The following is a 21,872-nucleotide window of genomic DNA, read 5'->3' as shown; positions in this document are numbered from 1 at the left end:
TCTTTAAACTGGGATGTATGTCTCCCCCTTCTCCTACATAGGAATGTTATGAGAGGTCTGAAGCAGTGAGAGATGAATTCTGACACAGGGAGGGAAAAGAGAACAAATCAGAGCTGATGATGAAAGCTCACACTTATATAGAAAGGGTTTTATAGCTTCCAAAGTGTTTTCACGTACATTACCTATTCTGATTTTCAGAATGCTCCAATGAGACAAAGAGAGCAAAGATTACAATTTTCATTTTACAGGTAAGAAAACTGAGGTTCAGATCAAGCGACCTATACCCTAAATCACAAAACTGACAAAGAACAAAACTGGATCTCAAACTTGGGTATTCTGATTCCAAATCCAGGCTCTTTCTTGTCTAATCAGCAAGCGTTCATTAAATACCTACTATGCGCCAGGCACTGAGAGAAGCATTTTTCACAAGAGCAAACAAGGCATCCTCACAGAGAGCAAAGAAAGCAATGACAAACACTGGGCTACTTCCTTGGTCAATACAGTCTTTTTATTTCATGGTATAATTTTGGACATGTTAAGGTTTCCAAGAACCTTTCAAAGAATACTGCCTGAAGGGCATAAATGTTAAACTGCCTTTTCTCAGTCAACAATTTCTACCAATGGCATTAGACAGATTAGTGGAGATGAGTACAGAAGTGCAAATCCATTTTGCTTTGTAATGATAGAGTTTTCAACAGTTTCCAGGAGTGTACTATGGGACCAAAGCAGGAACTGTACTTTAAAAAAAAATTCTTCTCTATGACCCTATAATTCTATGAATTTATATGGTGACAGTGAAACTGTATACAATTATTAAAAATAAAACTAACATTTTCTCTATGCTTTGATATAAGACAGAAGGTACTTGTTTAATAAAAGCATTTGGTTTTAGAGTTGCAAGACCTGGATGGGTTAAAGTTCTGGTTTTGCCACTTATTAACTATTTGATTGTGGATAGGTCCTTCCCACATTTTGTACCTTACCTTCTACATCTGTCAAATGGGAATAACAATACTCATAGGCTTGTTGTAAGGAAAGTGCTTTGTTAACTGTAAAGTGCTACAGAAATGGGGGTTATTTTTTTATGTAGTATAAAAGTGAAGCTTTCCAAACCTTGATCAGTTTTTTCAATTCACTAGGAGGTAAAAAGGAAATTTGTATTGCCCTTGGCAAACAGAGTCAAGGTAGTTCCAGCAGTGATATTCCACAACTAGGTGCACTGGAACATCTGTGCCACAAATCATGATGGTTCACGTACTACATTGTCTCTTGTTCTCAACAGGTACAATACCTGGAATCACTATTCACCATGTCCCATATTCAAAACCTTTCATTCTTTCTTCTCTCAGCATTCATACCCAATTACCAAGCCTTGCTGACCAACTTAGTAGATAGTCTTTGAGAGGTGCTACGGTTGTGATCAACCTTTGTCTTTGTATTACATGCCTAGTAGTCAGCCTGGCACAAAGTAAGTACTAGAATGCTAGAATTTAGCACAACGCTAATGTATTTTCTTTCATTCATTCATTTGGTGATCCAGGTATCACTATACCTAAGTTTTAAGGCAAGTGTTGATGGGTATTTTGGCAGGCAGGTAACAAGCTGAGTATCACAGGCCCAGTCAAAAAACAAAAACAAAACCATGCAGAACTTTCTGGTCCAGTACGGTCATCTCCATAAACAACAAACAGTACATGCCAGGGTTTTCTTGATATCTCTTCTCTCTGGGTTCTCCCACCTATATTAATACTTCTCAGCATCCTTTACAGGATCATCATTCAAGTCCTGTTTCCTTTTCAAGGTGTATCCCAGGGCTTTCTCTGACTTGGGCTACTGTCTATTCTCTTTCATGACCTCCTCAGCTCTCATGAATGAGCGCAAACTCATTAATTCACTACCTTTAACAAGCATCACGTATACCTCAAACATCCTAACCTTCTCCCTGTCCTTTCTATCTCTTGCTCCAGGAAAAGTAATCAAATCAATACTACCACTGCTTCTGGAAAGGGCATGACAATTGGTCCTATAGGTCCACTAACCATCTCTATCACTCCCTAGATCAAAGCCCACTTCTCTGGCTACCACTTCCCTATATATGTGTCTTACTCAATTAGAACATAAGCTCCTTGAGGGCAGGAGTCCCACATCTATCTGTGTATCCCTTGCATCACTGGATTCCATTGACTGGAGGGGAGAGTGGGGCTAATGACTTTGCATAGTTCTGCCTCACCTAAAAGCAATTCACTTGCAAGTCAAGAAACCCTGTTGGGGGCAGCTAGGTGGTGCAGTGGATACAGCACCGGCCGGGGAGTCAGGAGGACCTGAGTTCAAATTAGGGCCTCAGACCAAACACTTGACACTTACTAGCTGTGTGACCCTGGGCAAGTCACTTAACCCCAACTGCCTAAAAAAAAAAAAAGACACCCTGTCAATCCTGATGGATCGGTCCTCTTCGAGAATGAAGGATGAACAATAGTGCTGGCACAAAAGAGCTTAAAAATGTTTTTTCATCCATTAATCTTTATGCAGATAATTCTAATTTAAACTTTCTCCTGAGTTCCAGTTTTGAATCACCAACTACTTATTTGATACTTCCCTTTGGATTCCCATAGCCATCTCCAACTTAGCATGTCCAAAACAGAACTCATTCTTTTTCTTCCAAAACTTCCTAACTTTCTTCTATTAGGGGCACCATTATTCTTCCAGTCACCCAAGTTCACAACATCAGGGTCATCCAAACTCTTTGTTCTCTCCAATATCTAAGCAGTTGCCAAATTTGCTACCTCCACAACACCTCTCAAATCTATCCCCTTCTCTCAAAAAATACCTCTGCTTAACACTGCTTCTAGAATCAAAAACAAGACTCCTTCATTTGGCATTTGAAGTCCTTCGCTATCTGGCTCCACTCCACTTTTTTAAGCATCTACCCTTTCCAGTATTATACAATACTCCCCTTAACACACTTTACAATCCAGCCAACTGGCCTTACTGCTCCTCAAATAAGATATGTCTTCTCCAGTTTCTATGCCTTTGCTCAGACTGTCCCTGAAGCTTGGAATGCTCTCCCTCCTCACCTTATCTTTCCAAATCCCTAGTTCTTTCAATGCTCGGCTCAAGTGCAATTGCTACAAGACCTCTTCCTACTGCCCCAATTCTTAGTACTCTCCCATACTTCTAGAAATTACTTTGTGTATTTTTGTAGCTCATGTGCCACCTTCTACAAGAAGCATTTCCTGACTCCTCCAGTTCTGAGTGCTCTCCCTGCCTCCACAAAATTACTCTGTATATTTTGTATTTACTTATCTGTTTACATGGTCCTCCCACAAAAACTTCTTGTAAGCAGAGGTTGTTTGAATTTTCCTTTGCATTCCTAGTATCTAGCTCAATATGTTGTACATAGGTGAGGGCTTAATAAATGCCTGTGGAAATGAATGTTTTCTGTTTTCTCTCCACAATGCCTATGCGAGGTACTAAGTATGGTCCTTGGCTCTCATTATGTGGAACCCAGGACCAATAATCTAACTCCACATGGAGCAGCAAATCAATTCACCATTTATTTCAGTCTTTTTTTTTCCTCTCGAGGCAATTAGGGTTAAGTGACTTGCCCAGGGTCACACAGTTAGTTAAGTGTCAAGTGTTTGGAATGAGGCCAGATTTGAACTCAGGTCCTTCTGACTTCAGTACTTCAGCCTTTTTAATAGTTTTATTCCTTTACATCAAGGATCTCAAAATTCTCTCAACTGTCAGCAATTCTGATAGATTTGCATGTTTATCAGCTGTGGAAATCCTACAATTTAAACAATCTAAAATTCTACAATTTTAACAATTCACCCTGACACAAACAGCAGCTTAGGAAACATACCACCATCCATGCTGAATGTAAATTCCCCGAGTGGTATCATAATGAAGTAGAAAAGAACTTGGATTTGGAGTCAGAAGATCTGAGTTCCAGTCCTAACTCTTGCAAGAACTCCTTGTATGACTTTATGAAAACATCTTCCTCAGTTTCACTTCTGCAATATGAGGGCACCGAACTAGATAACAGTCCCTAAGGTTCCTCCCAGTTCTGATACTTCTGGCTCTGACGTTCTCTATTCTAGTCAATCTAATGCTCTTTTCTATACCAACATCCAATGTGAAATAACATAAGTAAAGCCCTTTGCAAACATTAGCTATGAACTTGGTTTAAGATCCCTTCTAGCTCTAACATTCTGTATCTCGTGTCCTAATAAGGACTTCATTAATTAGGACTCTCAATACTCAGTCCATTCTTCTAACCACCTCACCAATACAATAGGGCCTTAGTTGATAAAGTCCCATTTCTCAAGTTTTAGGATTATCCAAAGGGGGAAAATAAGATATGCTTCTAGTAAGGAACATACATAATAGATGGACTAACAGCTGCCCCTTCACAGCTTATATTGTGTTAAGAACATCTTAAACCCTTGATCCTCATAGCTGCCTCTACAATTCTTGTCCATGGCAGGAGCCATTTTCCCAAAGGAAATGAAAATTCATCAGTCCTACCACTCAGCCAAGTTGTTCATAATCTAAAGAGCTTTCACGCTCTCCTTCTTTGGATAACTGAGGATAACTATAGGAGTGTAAGCCCTCCACTACTACAGTTGGGCAGTTTGATAATAACTAACATTTTAATTGCCCGTTACTTTACATTTACAAAGTTAAGAGGGGAGAAAACACTGAACCTGGATTTTTGTCTCTGCTCTGCCACTCCATGGCCTCCAGCAAGTCACTTCCTATCTCTGGGCTTCCAGAGATGATCTTCAATGTCCCTTCCAGCTCTAAAAAGTTTCAAGATTCTAAGAGTTGGAAGGAACTTGAAATCATTTAGTTCAAACCATACCTAAGCAGGAATCTTCTCCAAAACATCCCCAATATTATAGCCACCCAGCCTCTGCTTAAAGACCTTCAGTGACCGGCAACTCACTACCTCATGAGAAAACCCACCACACTTTTTGACAACTTTACTTGTTAGGAAATTTTCCTTACATTAAACCTAACTCTGTCTCTCGGAGACTTTCTTCCTCTGCTCCTAGATCTGCCCTTTGGGTCCAAGATGAACAAATCTAATAACTTTTACAGTTCCGTGACACTGGTGCCAGATGCAAAGAGTATTAAATGCTTTCCTCTGTGGATGAAGGATTCTCAAATTCAGGTAGAGTTACAGGGGCGAGAAATGCCTGGTCCTTTTACAGTACAGTATGTTGGCTATATTCTCACTCTAAAGTTAGTTCCTAAACCAAAGGTAGGAGTTTCTGCCAGTCTAGAGCTTCTAGTCAAATAACGATTTATAATAATAATAGCTTATGTTTATGTTTTCAAAGGTTTTCAAAGTGCTTTAAGCACATTTTCATATTGTATTTTTATACATTATACCTTGATAATTTTCCTAAACATATAAAACCAGTGACTTGGGTCCCCTCTCAAGGGACTAAACAGATAAGTTTTATGAGAAGCCAGGTCCTAGGTTTCCCACAAGTTATAATGCAACGACACCATTCAGAAACAAGGATGTCTCAGAAATTAGAAGAGAAGAAATGTAGCACAAACCCCATATGGCCTGTATTTCCTTTATATTTAGCTATATCTCTGACTACCCATAAGGTCAGTAGGCCATGATACTTAAATTATACACCCATCTCACTTTACATGTATATAATACTTCATACTTTTCTCTTCCTCTTCTCAACCCCTTGAAATTTGACTTCCAACTTCACTGCTCAGCTGAAACTGCTCTCTCCAAAGTTACCAATTATCTCTTAATTACTAAATCTAATGGTCTCTTCTCAAGCCTCAGCTTTCTTTACCTCTCTACAGCATTACACACTGTTGAACACATTTTCTTCTGTTTTTGTGACACTGTTCTCTCATGGTTTTCCTCATCAGTCTCCTTTGTTGGATCTTCATCCTTGTTACACCAAATGTGAAGTGTACAACAAAAGCTGTCTTAGACCTTCTCTTTTTTCTACATATTCTCATTTTCAGAGTCTCTCTCCTGAGCCCCAATTTTCCATTGCCAGCTGCCTAGCTCACGTTTAGATCTGGATGTTCAAATCAAACTCCTCTTTCCCCTCAAACTCACTCCTTTTCTGAACTATTCTATAATCATTATAGGGCAACAGCATCCTTTCAAACACCCAGGTTTGCAGCTTTGATATCATTCTTGACTTATCACTCTCACTCACCCTACACATCCTCAGTCAGTTGCTAAATCTTGTTTATATCTTTTGAATATTCCCCCTCTCCTCTCTTCTATGCTCACACAAGCACCACACTATTTCAAGCCCTTATCACTTTCTCACCTGGACAAACGGAACAGACTCCTAATTGGTCTCTCTACTTCAAGCCTTTCCTCATTCCAAACCATCCTCCATACAGCTATCCAAGCAATTTTCCTAATCAGAAGGTCTGATCATGTTACCTGTCCCCAGTCCAATTCAAACTCCAGTGGCTTCTTGTTAACTCTAGAACAAATTATAATTCATTATAAATATAATGGGACTTAAATCTTTTCATAACCTGGCTCCTTCCAACCTTTCTAAGTTCCCTACACATTACTACTCTCCATGCACTTTATGATCCAAACATACTGGTCTACTTACGGTTTAGTACACAGGAAAATTCTCAATCCAGCTCCTTATCTTTACAACTTTGCATTTTTCCTCCATGCTTGGAATTCACTCCCTCCTCTCTTCTGCCTCTTAGAATTCCTGGGTTTCTTCAAGATCCAGCTCAACCACCAACTTCTACATGAAATCTTCCAGGTCTCCGAGCTGTTAGTGTACTTCCTCTCAAAATTACCTATTTGTCTTGAATATATCATGTGTATATACTCACATATGTACATGCTGTCTCCCCTGTTAGATTATAACCTTCTTGAGGACAAGGCCTGTTTCACTTTTGTCTTTGTATCCCCAATGCTTAGCATAGAACCTGGCAAGTCAACCAGCATTTATAAAGTGTCTACTATGTGCCAGTAACTGGCCAAAGAATACCAAGAAAGGCAAAAACAGTCCCTCTAAAGGGGTGCTTATAATTCAATGGTCATCAATTGATTAATTTTCAAAGTGCTTTCATACACATTATATCCTTAGTATCTTAGAATCCTAGGGCTGGAAGGGACCTCTGAAGGCATCTAGTCCAAGTTGAAATATTCTTTACAGATAGCCAATCAGTCTCTGTTGGACTGCTCCAGTGACAGATAATCATTAGATAGGAAAACTTAGGCCAAGAGTGGGGAAGGGGCTTGCCCAAGCTCATAGGGCAAGTTAGCAGGCAAGGAACTACAGTCAGCTGGTTCTTCTGATTCCCAGCCCAGAACCAGGGCCTGCTAGGACAAAAAGCTTAAGTTTCTCAATTCTTATCAATTTCTCAGGCTCAGTCTCTTATCTGTCCTCTAGCCCCTACTTGTGACACCCTTGGTTCCCACTGGCTCAGAGGCTCCTTTTCCCTTTTTATGGTCCCAGGCAGGGCCCTTATTAACTAGATGCCTAGCAATCACCAAATCTCCACCATTCTATAACATATTTCTATAGATGTTAACAGGTAGGTGACTTTCTCTTTGCTAGAAAGGCACCCTTTTCTCTCCCTCGACCCATCCCGCTTCCTTCTTGACCCTTCAAAGCATTTCCTCCTCTATCTTAGTGACTTCTGCACCATCTTCCCTGTCCGACTATAGGATCATAGATTTAGAGACTGAAGGAGCCTGACAGCTCTGGTTCAACCCCCTCATTTTATACAGAAGGAAAGAGGTGCCCAAAACACTGAAGTGCTCAGGAAAATGAAAATTCCTTGAAGCCAGAACCGGCCTCATTTTTGTATTTGCACACCCAGCATCTATCACAGCGCCTGGCAAGCAGCAGGAGCATAATAAGTGCTTATTAACTGACTCACTACCCAAGGTCACATAGGTACTTGGTTGCAAATTCAGAATTCGAACTCAGGTCCTCTCTATTCCAAAACTACCAATGTCACTTCCCCCCTGTTCCGCTGCCTCCCCAAGCTTTCCCCTCAGTGACCCTCCTTGGCACGCCCTCCCCTCACTTCTCTTCTCAGGATGCACTCGCCCCCCTCAGTCGCCCCTCCTCAGCACCCGCTCCCGTCCTGCAGGGGCTCTCTCAGGCCCTACGCCTTCGGAGCTCCATCGCTGGTCCCTGGGAGCCTTCGAGGGTCCGCCCCCCCGTGACCCCTCAGGCCCTTGTCCCTCCCCCATGCCTGTCACTCTTCGCCCGGGGACCTTCCCCCAGGGACCGCTCCTCAGGCTCTCTAGGGGTCCCCCCAGGCCTCTCACCTCCTCCAGGTCCCGTTCGCCGGCGGCACCTCCAACCTCCACCTCCACCACCGCCGCCATCTTCCCCACTCTCGCTCTGCGCCTGCGTCCGCCTCCTCAGCCCAGCGCCAGCTGCTTCCGCCGTTCGGTATCTCCTAGCCAGTCATCGGCGGCAGCTTGGTCCGGGAGGGGCGGGGCCTCGAAGTAACCTAAAGGAGCTGTCAGTGTTTGAGGGAGCGTCGTCCTGCTCCTCCCTTCGGACTGCCTCCGTATCTACCCGAGGGAACCGCCAAGCTTTGGAAACGTTCCCAAATCCTATGAACAATGTAAGCGTAGGTCTTGTTGAGGAAAGTTGGGCATCTCTTTCTCTGAAACTCTCCCTGACTCCTCTAGGGCCGGGTATGGTTCTGAAGAAAGGACGCACTTGGGTGATGCTCCCTTAGCTCACACTCAACGCTCCTCCCCCCTCCCCCCTCGCAGCTCCGGCGCTGAGGACTACGAGTCCCAGCGTGCACCGAAAGATTGGGGTGTGGAAAGTTGCCTAGGAGAGGCTGTACAGAAATAGAAAGTGGCGCCTTCCCTCCCTTAGCGAGTAAAGGGAGCCCGCGCGAGGGCGGGGCCAGGGGTTGGAGGTTGGAGGTCAGAGTGCTGTTGTGGCGGGAACCTAGGTGATGTGACTGGAGAGGCGAGAAGGGGAGGAATGAGAAGTGAGGCTGGAAAGGTAGGTTGGTGGCAGCTTGTGTAGGAGCTTGCGGACATGAACTTTAGGCAGCCGAGTGGAGAACGGAGCGGAGTGGGGAGAGAGCTGGGGCAGGGAGACCAGCAAGCAGGCTGCTGCAGCAATCCTGGCGCGAGGGGAGGAGGCTCTCAGCGAGACAAATCTGCAAGCACTTATTAAGCGCCCACTGTGTTCCAGGCAGGGACAGCCGGCTGGCCAAGTGGATAGAGCCCTGGGCTTGGAATCTGGAGCACCTAAGTTCAAATCTGGCCGCAGACACCTACTAATTGTGAACCTGGGCAAGTCACTTCCCCTGTTTGTCTCAGTTTCCTCATCTGTAAAATAAGCTGGAGAAGGAAATGGCAAACCAGTCCAGTATCTTTGCCAAGAAAACCGTAAATGGGGTTACGGAGAGCCGGACAAATTGAAACGACACAATAACAACAAAGCGTTCCAGACGAGGAGGATGCAAAGAAAGGCAGGAAAACCATCCAGTTCACAGTCTAATGGGGGAGACAGCAAGCAAATAACTATGTACAGACAGGGTAACTAGGAAATAATTGGCAGCGGGAAGATCCTAGCACTGAAGGGCTTCTGTAGAAGATGGAATTTTAATTGGCTTTGAAGGAAGCAAGGGTAGAGGGGAGTCGGAGATTGAGGAGGGAGAGCATTCCAGGAGGGGGAAAGCTCAGAGTAGAGACCAAGTATCAGGAAGGAAAGGGATAGAAAGAAGTAAGACCCTCACCTCCACCATTGTCTGCTTCCTTATGTTTCCCTTCTTTAGATTGTAAGCTCCTTGAGGGCAAGGACTTCTTCCTTATATCCCGATACTTAGCACAGTGAATAGACAATGTTTATTGAATTAAATTGAAGTATGAGTAGAGAAAAAGGGATGGAGATGAGGATGTGAAGAATGTAGATTTTAGGAGTCACCTTCCTGGAGATTCTAGTATTTGAACTTGAGGGAGCTAACGAAGTCTCAGAGAGAGAAAGAAAAGAGAAGAGTGCTCAAGACCTGAACTTTAGAGAACACACACACAGGGTTGGGGGGAGGGGAAGAGTTGGGGTAAGAGGTGGGGAGTGATTCCACAAAAGAGACTGAGAAGGAGCCATCAGACAGAAAGGAAGGGTACAGAGGAGGAACCTAGTCACAAAAACTCAAAGAGAGTATCCAGGAGCAGAATGGCCAACAGTGTAAGGGGGAAATTTAGAGGTCATTTGGAACTTTGGAGCACATAGTTACTGTAGAACTGGCCTGCACAACCTGCAGCCTGCAAGTCACCAAAGGATTTCCAAGGCCCATGAAAAATATAAAGAACATCCTTTATATGTAGAGGAAATCCTTCGGCTTGCCACGGTCTGCAGCCATAATCAATGGTGGGTTGTGCAGGACTGTTGTAGTGTTGAGGTCAGAAGCCTCTTTGCCTAGGGTTAAGGGAGTGGGAGATGAGGAAGTGATTGTCCAGGACTACACTATTCCCTTCTGGGAAAGGGAAGAAAGATAAAGGATGATAGCCAGGGGATGGTAGGGTCAAGTGAGGGTTTTTTTTTTATGGCTAGGAAGATCTGGGCCGTTTTGTAGGGATGGAACCAACCCATTAGAAGAGATTGAAGATTATAAGTAGAGAATGATTTGTGGGGCCAGTTTGCTCCCATCCCTCACACTCAAACCTACCCTGTGAATCTCTCCATCTCTCCCCTCCAGCCAGCCCTTTATACCCTGGCCCATTTCCTATACTCCTTCTCCTTGCTCTATGTGACAAATCAGTACCTCCTTCCCCACTGACCTGCCCTACAACCACTCCTTACATCCACTGCATTGTATGCTCCCTTATATATGACCAGCCATACCTGCCCTGATCCATCCATTATCCCTCACTGAATATTCTTACAAATCTTTAAATGGACTTTATATACCCTGTCCCATTCCCTAGGTCCCTACACACTGGGCACATCCCCTGCATACAAACTGGATCTCTCTAGACACATACATACCCAAGAATCTACTCTATGTACACCCCTTCCACGTCTCCTATATTGTGAGTGTACCTCAGATTCCTCAAACTGCATATTCCTTCACATATACATGCACACAGTAACCCACCTAACATTCACAATTCCTTATATCCACACAACACTACCCATTCCCCATTATGCATCTTGGTCCTATCCCCTGCTTTTCTCCACACACCACTTTCCCTATATTATCCATATGGTACATTACACACAAAAACACTTGACTTCCATTACATACATGCAGCCCTTCTCTTTCCCCCATAACCTCACTGCATATATCCTTATAGATGCGCCACCAATCCACTCTTGTTTTGTTTTGTTTTTTCTTGGTTGGGCAATGGGGGTTAAGTAACTTGCCCAGGGTCACACAGCTAGTAAGTGTTATGTGTCTAAGGCCAGATTTGAACTCAGGTCCTTCTGAATCCAGGGCTGGTGCTCTATCCACTGCTCCACCTAGCTGCCCCCTAATCTACTCTTTAAACCCTTGTGTTACCCTCTTTAGCCCCCAGATGCTCCCCACTGCACACATTCTCAAAAATACTGACTAGACCTACATGCCCTTGGCCTCATTCCCAGTATTCCCTTTAGCCACTGGATTTCCTATCCACATGTACATACCCTCATCATCCCTACCCACTCCATTTGTTATATCTCCTTACACTGAATTTTTCTTGCTTACACTGTACTTATATGACCAACCCTAATGCTCTACCTCATCCCTTACCTCACCTCCTAATACCACCATATACTGTTCCCTGACAGAGTCTAAATACAGGCACACCATCCCTCATGTAGCTACACCCATTGACATGCTTTTTCCCAACATCCTCTATATGCATTCCTTGACTTGCCTAACATACTTCTCTCTACACTGCACAATTCCTGTCTCACTAATCTCTACCTATGCTCTCTACCCAACACAACCCTGTGTTGTTTAACACTCCACTGACCAACCCAAAGTAGCCAAACCCACTATACCTCCTATAAACCCCTTCTACTCCATACACACTCAGACCACAGACAAATCTCTATGCAGTTCATATGTTAGCCATGTTTTTGATTGAATTTGTCCTGCATGGGCATGTTCTGGTTGCTGTAGGGGATAGATAGAAGAAGACAGGTCTCTGTCCCCCAGGGGCTTACAAGCAACTATTGTACAAGACAGTGTATAGCTCCCATCTCTCTTGTGCTTTGAAGTTTATACAAGTTTTTGCACAATAACCTTATGAGAAAGGTAGTATAAAGTGTTATTTTACAGATAAGAAAACTAAACCTTAGAGAAGGAAAATTACCAAAGAGCAAATAAATGGCAAGACTAATAAATGGCAAGGATTTGAACCCACAACTCCCATCTCTTTCCATTATACCCCACTGCTTCTCAGTATATGATGAATGGTATAGAAATGGTATAGACTATAAGTGTTAAGTTCAGAGGAGAGAGATCTTTAAGTGGCATAATTGAAGGCTTTGTGAAAGGGAAAATTTGAAATAGGGTTTAAACTATGGCTTTGAATTCAGTCAGTAGAAGCTAAGATAGGGCATCCCAGGCCAAAGAGGGCAAAGGCATAAATGTGGGAAAGCACAGTATGTTCCAGGGTCAGTGGAAAGATGGCCTGGCTGGAGTGTGTAAGTATAGGGTGTAAGAAGGGGACCAGTGGGAAGTGTGATTGGAAAAGAAGGCTAGGGGCAGCCCCCAGAAACTCTGGAATGGGAGGTGGAGGAGTCTGGATTTTATCCTGTAAGCAGTGGGGAACCATCAGTTATTTTTGAGCAGGAGAATAATGTGCATTAGAAAGAGTAATCTGGCAGCATGCACAGAATCGTAACTCTCAATTTGATGGGACTTCAAGTTTTACCAAGTTATTTTTCTTACATTGACCCTGTGAGGAAACCAAGGCTCAGAGAGGGTTCAATGACTTGTCTATGATTGCCTATGAATAACTCACGTTTATACGATTACTGATGATTCACAAAGTACTTTTCTCAAGATAGTCCTGGGGGAGAGGCAGGAGAATCTTCATTAGCCCTGTTTTATAGTTAAGGAAATACAGGTTCAAAGAGCATGGATGACTTGCTCAAGTTGTGCAGCTGGTTGTCTGTTAGAAGGTAAATTGGAGGAAAAGACACTGCAGGCAGAGGGGATAGTTAAATGTTATTTTGCATTTATTCTCCATTTGTTTCTTGGGTGTGCTTCTTTGCTAGAAGAGACTAAGTGTTTCTCAAAGACCAGAACAGGCCTTCCTTTCGGATGTCCTTTCACTGCACCTAGTCGAGGGCTGACTGTATAGAAATCGACCATTTCACAAATGCTTCTTTCCTGATAGACTGTTCCTTTGGACACATTTTCTTCTCTTGCTTCACCCTGCCCCACACTCCCTCCACATTTCTTTCTCCTCAGAATCATCATGTACTGAAGGGACCAAGAAGAAGCCAAGAGGGCCAATGTGGTGACAGGGTTTGTGTGCATCTTGAGAGAAAGGGCTTGTGGCTGCCTTCCTTCTGTGCCGCCTCATGGCTCCTGTGAAGATCAGCCATGTGGTATCGTTTTCCTCTCAGGTAACAGGGGAAATTCAGGCAAATAGGATCCTCCTTGGGCTAAAAGATGCAGCCGTTGGGCACCTCTGAGTCAGAAGGGGAGGTGTGGTCCTGTTCTTGGGGAGCCCTAGGTCTGATGGCAGGGACATAGCCCTTGATCCGATAGAAAGACACGGCTCTCCTCTTGGAAAGCCTCCAGTTTACTAGGGGAGATATGGTTCCCATCCATATGGATCCACATGCTTAACAAGGAGATGCCTGAACAGCCATTTGGTTGCCCTTTGTGACACTTCCCACCCAGGCATTTGTGATAGGCCATATAGGAGTGCTGGACTTGGAGTCAGGAGAGCTGGGTAAAATCACCTCCTAATACACATAGCCTGGAGAAAGTCACTTAACCTCTCTGAGGCTCAGTCTCCTCATCTATAAAATGGGAATAATAATGCTTGGACTAGCTACCTCACAGGATTATTATGAGGAAAGCACTTTCTAAACCTTAACGTATTATATAAATGAGAATTATTAATCATAAGGCAGATCTTTTTTCTTAGATTAATAGGGTTAAACCAAGCGGATAGAGAGCCCTCCTCAGGGTCAGGAAACCTGGGTTCAAGTCCCTCTTGACGCATACTGGTTGTGTGATCCTGAGTGAGTCACTTAAACTCTCAATACCTCTAGTAACTTTAAGACTATAAGTTACAAAACGGGAGTAGAGAATGTTCCCCCAGGGACCTCCCTGCACTGATGAAATCATAGGTCAGACCAGAATGTTGGGGAGCATCCTTGCCCTCTGAGGCCAGAGTCAGATAGTGGCAGCAGTGGCCCTGAGCCACGGCTGTGGGGCTCCTTCCAGGGAACGACTGAGCTGAGCCCATGTGGGAGCTCCTGTTCTAATGGCATTGTGTTAGCCTTTCTTCCATTGTCACCTACTCTGCTGCTCCTTCTCAGATGATCTTCTTGGGTAAAATAAAGGAAAACCAACCTCCTTAGCTTTCCTTGGCACAAGAAGTTGGAGCTTATTCTCAAAGGTGTCCCCCCCACTCTAAGGAACCCCCTTCCCTTTGGCTCAATGAGGCCTCCCTTTGATGACCTCCACTCTTTTTGTGGCCTCTGGCCCAGGACTCCAGGTACCCTGTGGAAAACCTGCTGGACCCAAATGAACCAGTGAGGCCCTGGCTTTGCTCCCCTCAGGACCACAGTGGGCAGCTCAAGGTGGAGCTGCAGCTGGAACGGGCTGTGCCTATCAGTTACATTGATGTGGGTAAGGAAATGTAGCCAGGACCCTTGTGGTACGGGGTGGGGAAGGATGGCGAGAGCAGTAAGATCCACTCCAGACCCCCCAAGGGGGGTTTAGCAGTTCTCAAACTTCTTGGTCTCAGGACCCCTTTACACTTAAAAATTACTGAGATCCCTTGAAGAGCTTTCACGTGTAGGGGTTATATCTATCAATATTAACCACATCAGAAATTAAAACATAACAGTATTATTATGAAAACAGTTTTGACCTTGCAGACACCCTGAAAGGGTCTCAGAGACCTCTAGGGTCATTTTGGTTGTAAACACTGAACAGCTGCCATGGGTAGAGTCATTTCACACTCAAGGAGAAACAAGGATGAAGAGACCTAAGTCTAATGTGGGAGCCTGAGTCCCCGTCCTCATGGATCCCTCAGGGACCTTCTGGTTTGAAGGGAGAGAATCTGCCTTGAGGAAGCTAGTCTGAGAGGGGAGAACACACACCTGATCTCTGCCCTCAGGAATTCCCCTTTCCCCAATCTGATCCAAGAGATAGGCCACAGGCACTAAGAAGTAGTTGTCATCTATGCCAAATTATAGCCATGAGTTGCTGAAGGGATTGGGGTGGGCAGAGGTTTCTTGGAGGAGATGGAGCTGTGTAAATTGAGAAGGCTATGTACTAGGAATAATATGAAATGAAGGGGCTTATCAAGGATTAGCAGAGACTTCATTATGGGCAGAGGGGGATGGCTTGGATGGTGTTGAAGCACCCAAATGTCATTAGACAGAGCCAAGATTCAGCCCTGTCTAAATCGAGTTCTGGAAGGAAGAGAGTACTCTTAGCAAAAACTAATTGGCTCGTATTCCACCCCCCAGCCAATTGTCTGCAGGTAAAAGAAAGTGCTCATCGCTCCCCTGCCCTGTTTGTCCCTAGGGAACTGTGGCTGTGCCTTCTTGCAGGTGGATGTGGGACGTTCCTCCTGGCCCCCAGGCAGACCTTTTCTGACCCTGCTTCCCATGGCCACACTGATGTCACCAGCTGACTCCAAACTGGGAAAGAACCATTCAGGGGTCCGCATGTTTAAAGATGGTAAAGAGGAGAGGGGAAGAGAGAGAGAATGTGGGTATATGCAAAGTGTGATGTGATTTAGCATGAAGGACTGTATGCTCTATGGGGAGGCGTATTGGGTATGTATATGTATATATGTATGTGTATATATTTTTTATGTGTATATTTTGAGGAGGTATATGGTGTACGATATTGGATGTAGAGTATATATGCAAAGTGAAAATATATTTCATGCATATGGGATGTGTGAGAGAATGGGTCTGCTTTGTATAAGGGATGTGATCTTGGGTATGTGAATGTATAGACAGTGATATTAGGTCTATGCATAAAAGGTTTGATATTAGGGATATAGAGGGTAGTATTGGGTATGTGAGATGTTTGGTCTGTTGTGTTTAAGGGGCGTGATACTGGGTATGTAGGAGGTCATGGATGTGTTGGGTCTATGTATCAGGATGATGGTGAGGGGTGATAGATATGTGTAATGTCTGATCTGAGTGTGCAAGGTATAATATTGAGTGTGTCCGGGTATGTCAGGTGGCAGTGATGGACCTCTTTTTGGAAGGGGTATGTATAAAGTCTGCATGTGAATGCATAAAGATGATATGCGATGTGTGTGGCAAGAGAGGACTGATAGAATAGACATGATGTCAGCTTCTTGGGCTCAGGGATTGTGTCATTTTTGTCCTAGCACCTGGCATGTAGTAGCCACTTCATAAATGCTTGTTGCTGGATCAGTTTGGGTGATAATATTCCATGTAAACCCAAACTGGAGAAGACCGTCTCACTCATGTCATTTAGGAGGTAGTTCAGGAGGTCGATGGTAAAGAGTTTCCAGTGTCTGCTGGAAACCAGGCCTTCTGCTCCTGTTAGTCCCAGGGTTGAACATTAGCCATAGCAGATGGAAGTGATGCAGGGATACTGAGAAGGTGGCTGCTGCTGGGGGGGGCCAAGGAGGGGGTGCATCTGGGGGATGGTGGGAAATGAAGCTGGTACGGGAGGCTAGGCCAGACCTGGCCTTTCTTATGGCTGCAAGGGTCAGCTGTACCTGGTCAGCCCTGATTCTAAAGAGAAGGCAAGCTCTTCTCTCCTTCCTCCTCTTTCCTTTCTATTCTCTCTTCCTTCTATCCACGTATCTTCTTCCTTCTCCTTCCTGCATTTCCATTTCCTTCCTCTTTCTTTGTCTTGTTCTCTTCCTCCTCCCTTCTGTGATCTCCTTATTCTCCCATATCTCTATTTCTTTTCCTACCACCTTCTTTCCTTTTCTCCCTCCCACCCTCCTCCTCCTTCCTTATTTTGTCCTTCTTCCCTTTCCTTCTCTTGTCTTCCTCTTCTTCCTCCTGTTTGCTTCCTCCCTTACCTTCTCGTCTTCTCACCTTTTTTGGTTCCTTTATAACCACATTCATTCCTTCTTCTAATTCTTCAGGGGATTTTCTGGCCCCAGCAGCAAGTGAGAGCTGGGATAGGCTTCGAGTGACTTGCAGCCAGCCCTTCAACCGGCGGCAGCCCTTTGGTCTCTTGTTCCTTCGTGTGCGTTCTCTGTTGGAGCCCAGAGAAGACCCTGAGAACTCTCGAGTGCCTGACCACAATCAGGTGTGTCAGAAATTAAACGAGTACTTAGGGAACAACCTATGTGCTTCCTCCACTTCCTGTACCACTATTGGGACCCAATTAGAAGTCATAGGATGAGGAGAGTCAGAGCCATACATGCCTAAATTTGTGTGTTCATGTGTACAAATTTATACGTGATTAGAATCAGTCATCAAACTTTTACCAAGTTTGTCATATTTATATAATGTATTGAAGCTTGCACAGAAGGAGCTACATAATTCGAGTATTCATCCTGTAAGGAAGTAGGTGACACTATACCCATTTTCCAGATGAGGAAATCAAGGCTATCATAGGTTAAATACTTTGCCATGTTCACACATCTGGTAATTGTCTAAGGTGGAATTTGAACCCAGATCTCTTGATTCTAAGTTCAGCACTATTTCTTCTATGTCATGATACACATACATGTATACAGTTACACTCAATTTTTCTTATCTGCATCTTATCATTGTGATTAAACTAAGGAACTATGTCATGTTCATCTTTACGTCCCCCACAGGTTCTTAACATAGGGCTTCCTCTACATCAGTTAACTGTAAGTGCTCCCTAAGCACAAACGCACATAGGCACATAGGCAGAAAATAGGATTATGGCATTTCAGTGGAAACTGAAAAGTCATTTGGCAGAAATTAGATTTCGGCCAGCCACAGACCACAAGAAGTCCCAAATGGATGTGTGACCTAAATATAAAAGGTCACATCATTAAGAAATTGGAGGAGAAGGAAGTAAAACTATGGCTGGGGAATAATTCTTAACTAAACAAAGGGTAGAGGTCATCATAAATGATAAAATTATCAACAGCCTCATGAAATTGAAAAACTTTTTTACATGAACAAAATCAGTGAAACTAGAGTTAGAGAAGTGGTAATTGAGAAAAAAAAATTTGCAGCAGATATCTCGGATCAAGTAAGAGAACTGCAGGTTAAAATAACTCTGAAGTTTCACCTCAAACTCATCAGATTAGCCAAGATAACAAGTGTTGGAGGGCCCTCACTAATGCACTGTGTTTGGAGCTATGATTTGGTCCAGCTACTCAAAATAATTTGGAATTATTTCATCACTTTTTGTAAGAGCAAAGAACTGGACAGAAAATGGATATCCAGTGATTGTATGTTCAGTCTTTTTACAGCCGTGTCTGACTCTTCATGACCCCATTTTGGGGTTTTCTTGTCAGAGATACTGGAGTGGTTTGCCATTTCCTTCTCCAGCTCATTTTAAAGAAGAGGAAACTGAGGCAAGCAAGGTTAAGTGATTTGTCCAGGATCACACAGCTAGTAAGTATCTGAGGCCCGATTTGAACTCATGGAGATGAGTCTTCCTGACTCCAGGTCCAGCATTCTTTGTTCTGTGGCACTAATTGGGGAATAACTAAGCAAATTATAGAGGATGAATGTAATATATTATCATTACTCAGAAAAACTTGGAAAGACTTTTGTGAAGTGAAACAGGATGATAATTTACCCAACCACGGTGTAAAAGAAAATAACGTTGAAGCACATGACTTTAGCAGAGTCACGTGGATGCAGAATGCTCTGAACAAGCCTGCCTCCTTGGGTGGAATTCACATTTTCACACATGACCTCTGTGCCATTTTGTTTTGCTTGACTCTATGTATTTGTTATAAGAGAAGATTTAACAGAGAGGGAAATGAGATAATTTGGAAATGACAAAATATAAAAAAAGAAAAAGAGCATCAAACGTTTAAAGGGATAGGTAGGAAACATTCAAGAGGGCAAGAAATAATTTTTTTTTGTTTGTTTTTAGGCAATTGGGGTTAAGTGACTTGCCCAGGGTCACACAGCTAGTAAGTGTTAAGTGTTTGGTCTGAGGCCGCATTTGAACTCAGGTCCTCCTGACTTCAGGGCCAGTGCTCTATCCACTGCACCACCTAGTTGCCCCTAAGAAATAATTTTCAAGTCAAGGTGACTACCCCTGAGCTGGGTGTCAAAAGAAGAAAAAGATTTCAGTAGGCAGAAATGGATAGGAGAAAAGGTTCTAGTCCATGCGCATAAAAATAATATATCAATTATAAGTCCACTATAAACATAGACACCTGTAAACTGGGTCATAGATATTGATGAAAAGATATACACCTGCATAGTGGGGAGAGCACTAGTGAGCTGATGTTTGCCAGTGGTGCTCCCTGGTGGTGAACATTTGTATTTCATGTGTTTTAGTCTCCCTTATCAAAGGTGGAATCCCCTGTAGAAGCGCCTCAAGCCAGCCCTTGGCTTGCCAGCCCTGCCATCCGGAGAACATTCTTCCCAGATCCACAGCCGTATGTAACTCCAGGGGCAAGGGAGAATGCACTGAGGGAAGCAGAGGAGGCCCCTTCACTATGGTATCTCCAGTGGAGTTTGCTCGTCCTGCTAGTCTCTCACACTGTGTGTTATCAGAGCAAAAGAGGTCTCAGCTTCCAAAATAGGAGTATTGGGGCCTAAACCTGCTCCCATTCTTTTTCCCCTTGCCTGACCTCCCAAGTTTGACCTAGTCATTTTTCCTAACAGTGATAAGGGAAGAGAGGACCATTCTTCTGGTTTAGTACCGTGGGACAGCTTTCTTTGCTGCCTCCTTACCCTTCTCACCCTCATAATATCTTTGAAGATCAACAGATCCAGTTCTTCTGAAAGCACTATTTCATCTGGTGAAAATACCTAGTCCCATACCCTCATAGCCCCTCAATTTGACATACACATAAACTGGGCCTCCAGGGGCCCCCCAATCTGAAATGGACTCAACCTTCAAAGTCACCCGCCTAACAGACACCAGATATCTTAGACATAGAAGCAGAAGGAACCTCAGAGGCATGTAGTCCAAGCTCATTTTACAAATGAGAAAACAGAGGCCCAGGGAGCTTGTTATATTACAAAATTCCACAAGTACGAAGTGTCAGAGTAGCTGATTCCTGATCATTTTTTGTATGTGTGATATTGGTGGCATTTCAGGCCAGAATCTGTGGCCAGATAGAAAATCCCTGGGAGTGGGATCTGGGTGTCTGTATTAGGCTAAGTGCTCTCCAAAGTCAAGACCCAGGACTTGGTCAGATTGGAAGCCTCTAAAAGCAGGATCACATTGTTTGCTCTGATGTCTTGCCCAGTCAAGGAAAGAATATGTAGTTCTAGTAACCATAGAAGGGGTCCTTGGTCTTGTACTTGTAACTGAGCACATTGCTAACTCTTTCTCTGTCCCTGTAGGAGCCTCGGGCAGGTGACTGAGCTCAGAAGCCGCCTCCAGCAGCTACAGCCTGGGGCTTTAGGACGCTCAGCCCGCATGGTGCTTTCTGCTGCCTGCCGGGCCCTTCCATCTACCTCAAAGAGCCTTGGGTGCCACCAGGGGGAACCATCCCCTAACCACACAGCTAGCTCAGGTTAGGCTAGCTTATGTATATTTTACCATTGGTTCCCAACCCCCCACTCTCTTTGGCATTTGTAGTCCTTATACATCATACCCAATACTTAGGGCTGTCCGCAAACAAAGTATCAGGTGGAAAAAGTAAAAGCACAGAAATGGATAGTTTGTTTACATTGAAGGAAGAATAAAAGGGGGAGAATTCTTGTTCCTCAAGAAGAAATGATGAAGGGAAATAATTTGTGCATCACTTTTTTTTTCAGATGAAAAGGGATTTGGGGAGAAAAATAAGGGAAGGGATGGTATCACATTCATTCCTCATGTCCTTTATGGTTTCACTGTGTACTTTGAATTCACTGTGTGGTCTCACTGTGGGTATTTGTGACGTCTTGCCTCCCATTCAGTCTCGTCTAGGAAAACAAGTACTAATGGTGAGCCTTTGGGTGCCCGGAGGCTTCATGCAGCAACAACTGACTTTTTAATAGCCGTTTATAGTTGGTTTTTACAGCACTTGCCGTACATGGTCTTATCTGCCACTCACAACAACCCAATGCATTGGGCACTCCCGATATCACTAGCCTAGTTTTACAGAGGAGGAAACCTGGGCTCAGGGAGGTTCGATGATTTGCTTATGGTGTCAGAAGCAGGATTCTAGCCCAGGTCTTCCTGACTCCAAAGCCAGCACTCTTCCCTATCCTGTACTGTCTCAAGATGAGGAAACCCTAGGCTTTCTATCCATTTTATTGTTTTCTCAACTCCCTTGGGGGAGTTATCTCAGGATATCCCCTCATCATGTTAACTCTGACCTCAGGTAATGGTATTTTGACTGATGGATCCTTTTGTTTAAAAATAAGGGGAGTATTGAAAAGGCAGAATTGAGGACTAAAGAATTTGTCATCGTGTCATTGTGGGCTCTTTGCTGGGTGACCAGTCCTTGTTATACAGGGCAGAGAAGGGAAGTTCAGGAGGCTACCACAAGTTCGTTGAAATTCTCCTTAAAGGATGTCCAGTTTCTTTTGCTGTAACTCTGTGCTCACTCACTAAACAATCCCCTG

General features: G+C 43.9%; 2 protein-coding genes across 2 annotated transcripts in view; one reads left to right on the top strand and one right to left on the bottom strand.

The window, feature by feature from the left end:
• RNF121 (ring finger protein 121) overlaps positions 1 to 8,375 on the bottom strand; it is a 94,047-nt gene extending 85,672 nt beyond the window's left edge. The window contains exon 1 of the mRNA XM_027866287.1: positions 8,312 to 8,375. Within this exon, the coding sequence (XP_027722088.1) occupies positions 8,312 to 8,371 (60 nt within the window). The 5' untranslated portion in view covers positions 8,372 to 8,375. The remainder of the gene's footprint in view (positions 1 to 8,311) is intronic.
• Positions 8,376 to 8,922: 547 nt separating this feature from the next.
• The window catches only part of LOC114046051 (short transient receptor potential channel 2-like), a 50,281-nt gene continuing 37,331 nt past the window's right edge, over positions 8,923 to 21,872 (top strand). The window contains exons 1-7 of the mRNA XM_027866265.1: positions 8,923 to 9,011; positions 13,423 to 13,580; positions 14,679 to 14,820; positions 15,727 to 15,882; positions 17,285 to 17,451; positions 19,662 to 19,747; positions 20,664 to 20,836. Of these exons, the coding sequence (XP_027722066.1) occupies positions 13,536 to 13,580; positions 14,679 to 14,820; positions 15,727 to 15,882; positions 17,285 to 17,451; positions 19,662 to 19,747; positions 20,664 to 20,836 (769 nt within the window). The 5' untranslated portion in view covers positions 8,923 to 9,011; positions 13,423 to 13,535. The remainder of the gene's footprint in view (positions 9,012 to 13,422; positions 13,581 to 14,678; positions 14,821 to 15,726; positions 15,883 to 17,284; positions 17,452 to 19,661; positions 19,748 to 20,663; positions 20,837 to 21,872) is intronic.

The sequence above is a fragment of the Vombatus ursinus genome, unplaced genomic scaffold, assembly GCF_900497805.2.
Source record: "Vombatus ursinus unplaced genomic scaffold, bare-nosed wombat genome assembly UNPS02014780.1, whole genome shotgun sequence".
NCBI classification, from domain to species: Eukaryota; Metazoa; Chordata; class Mammalia; order Diprotodontia; family Vombatidae; genus Vombatus; species Vombatus ursinus.
Note: the sequence above shows the minus strand (reverse complement) of the source record. Positions and strands in the feature narration are given on the sequence as shown.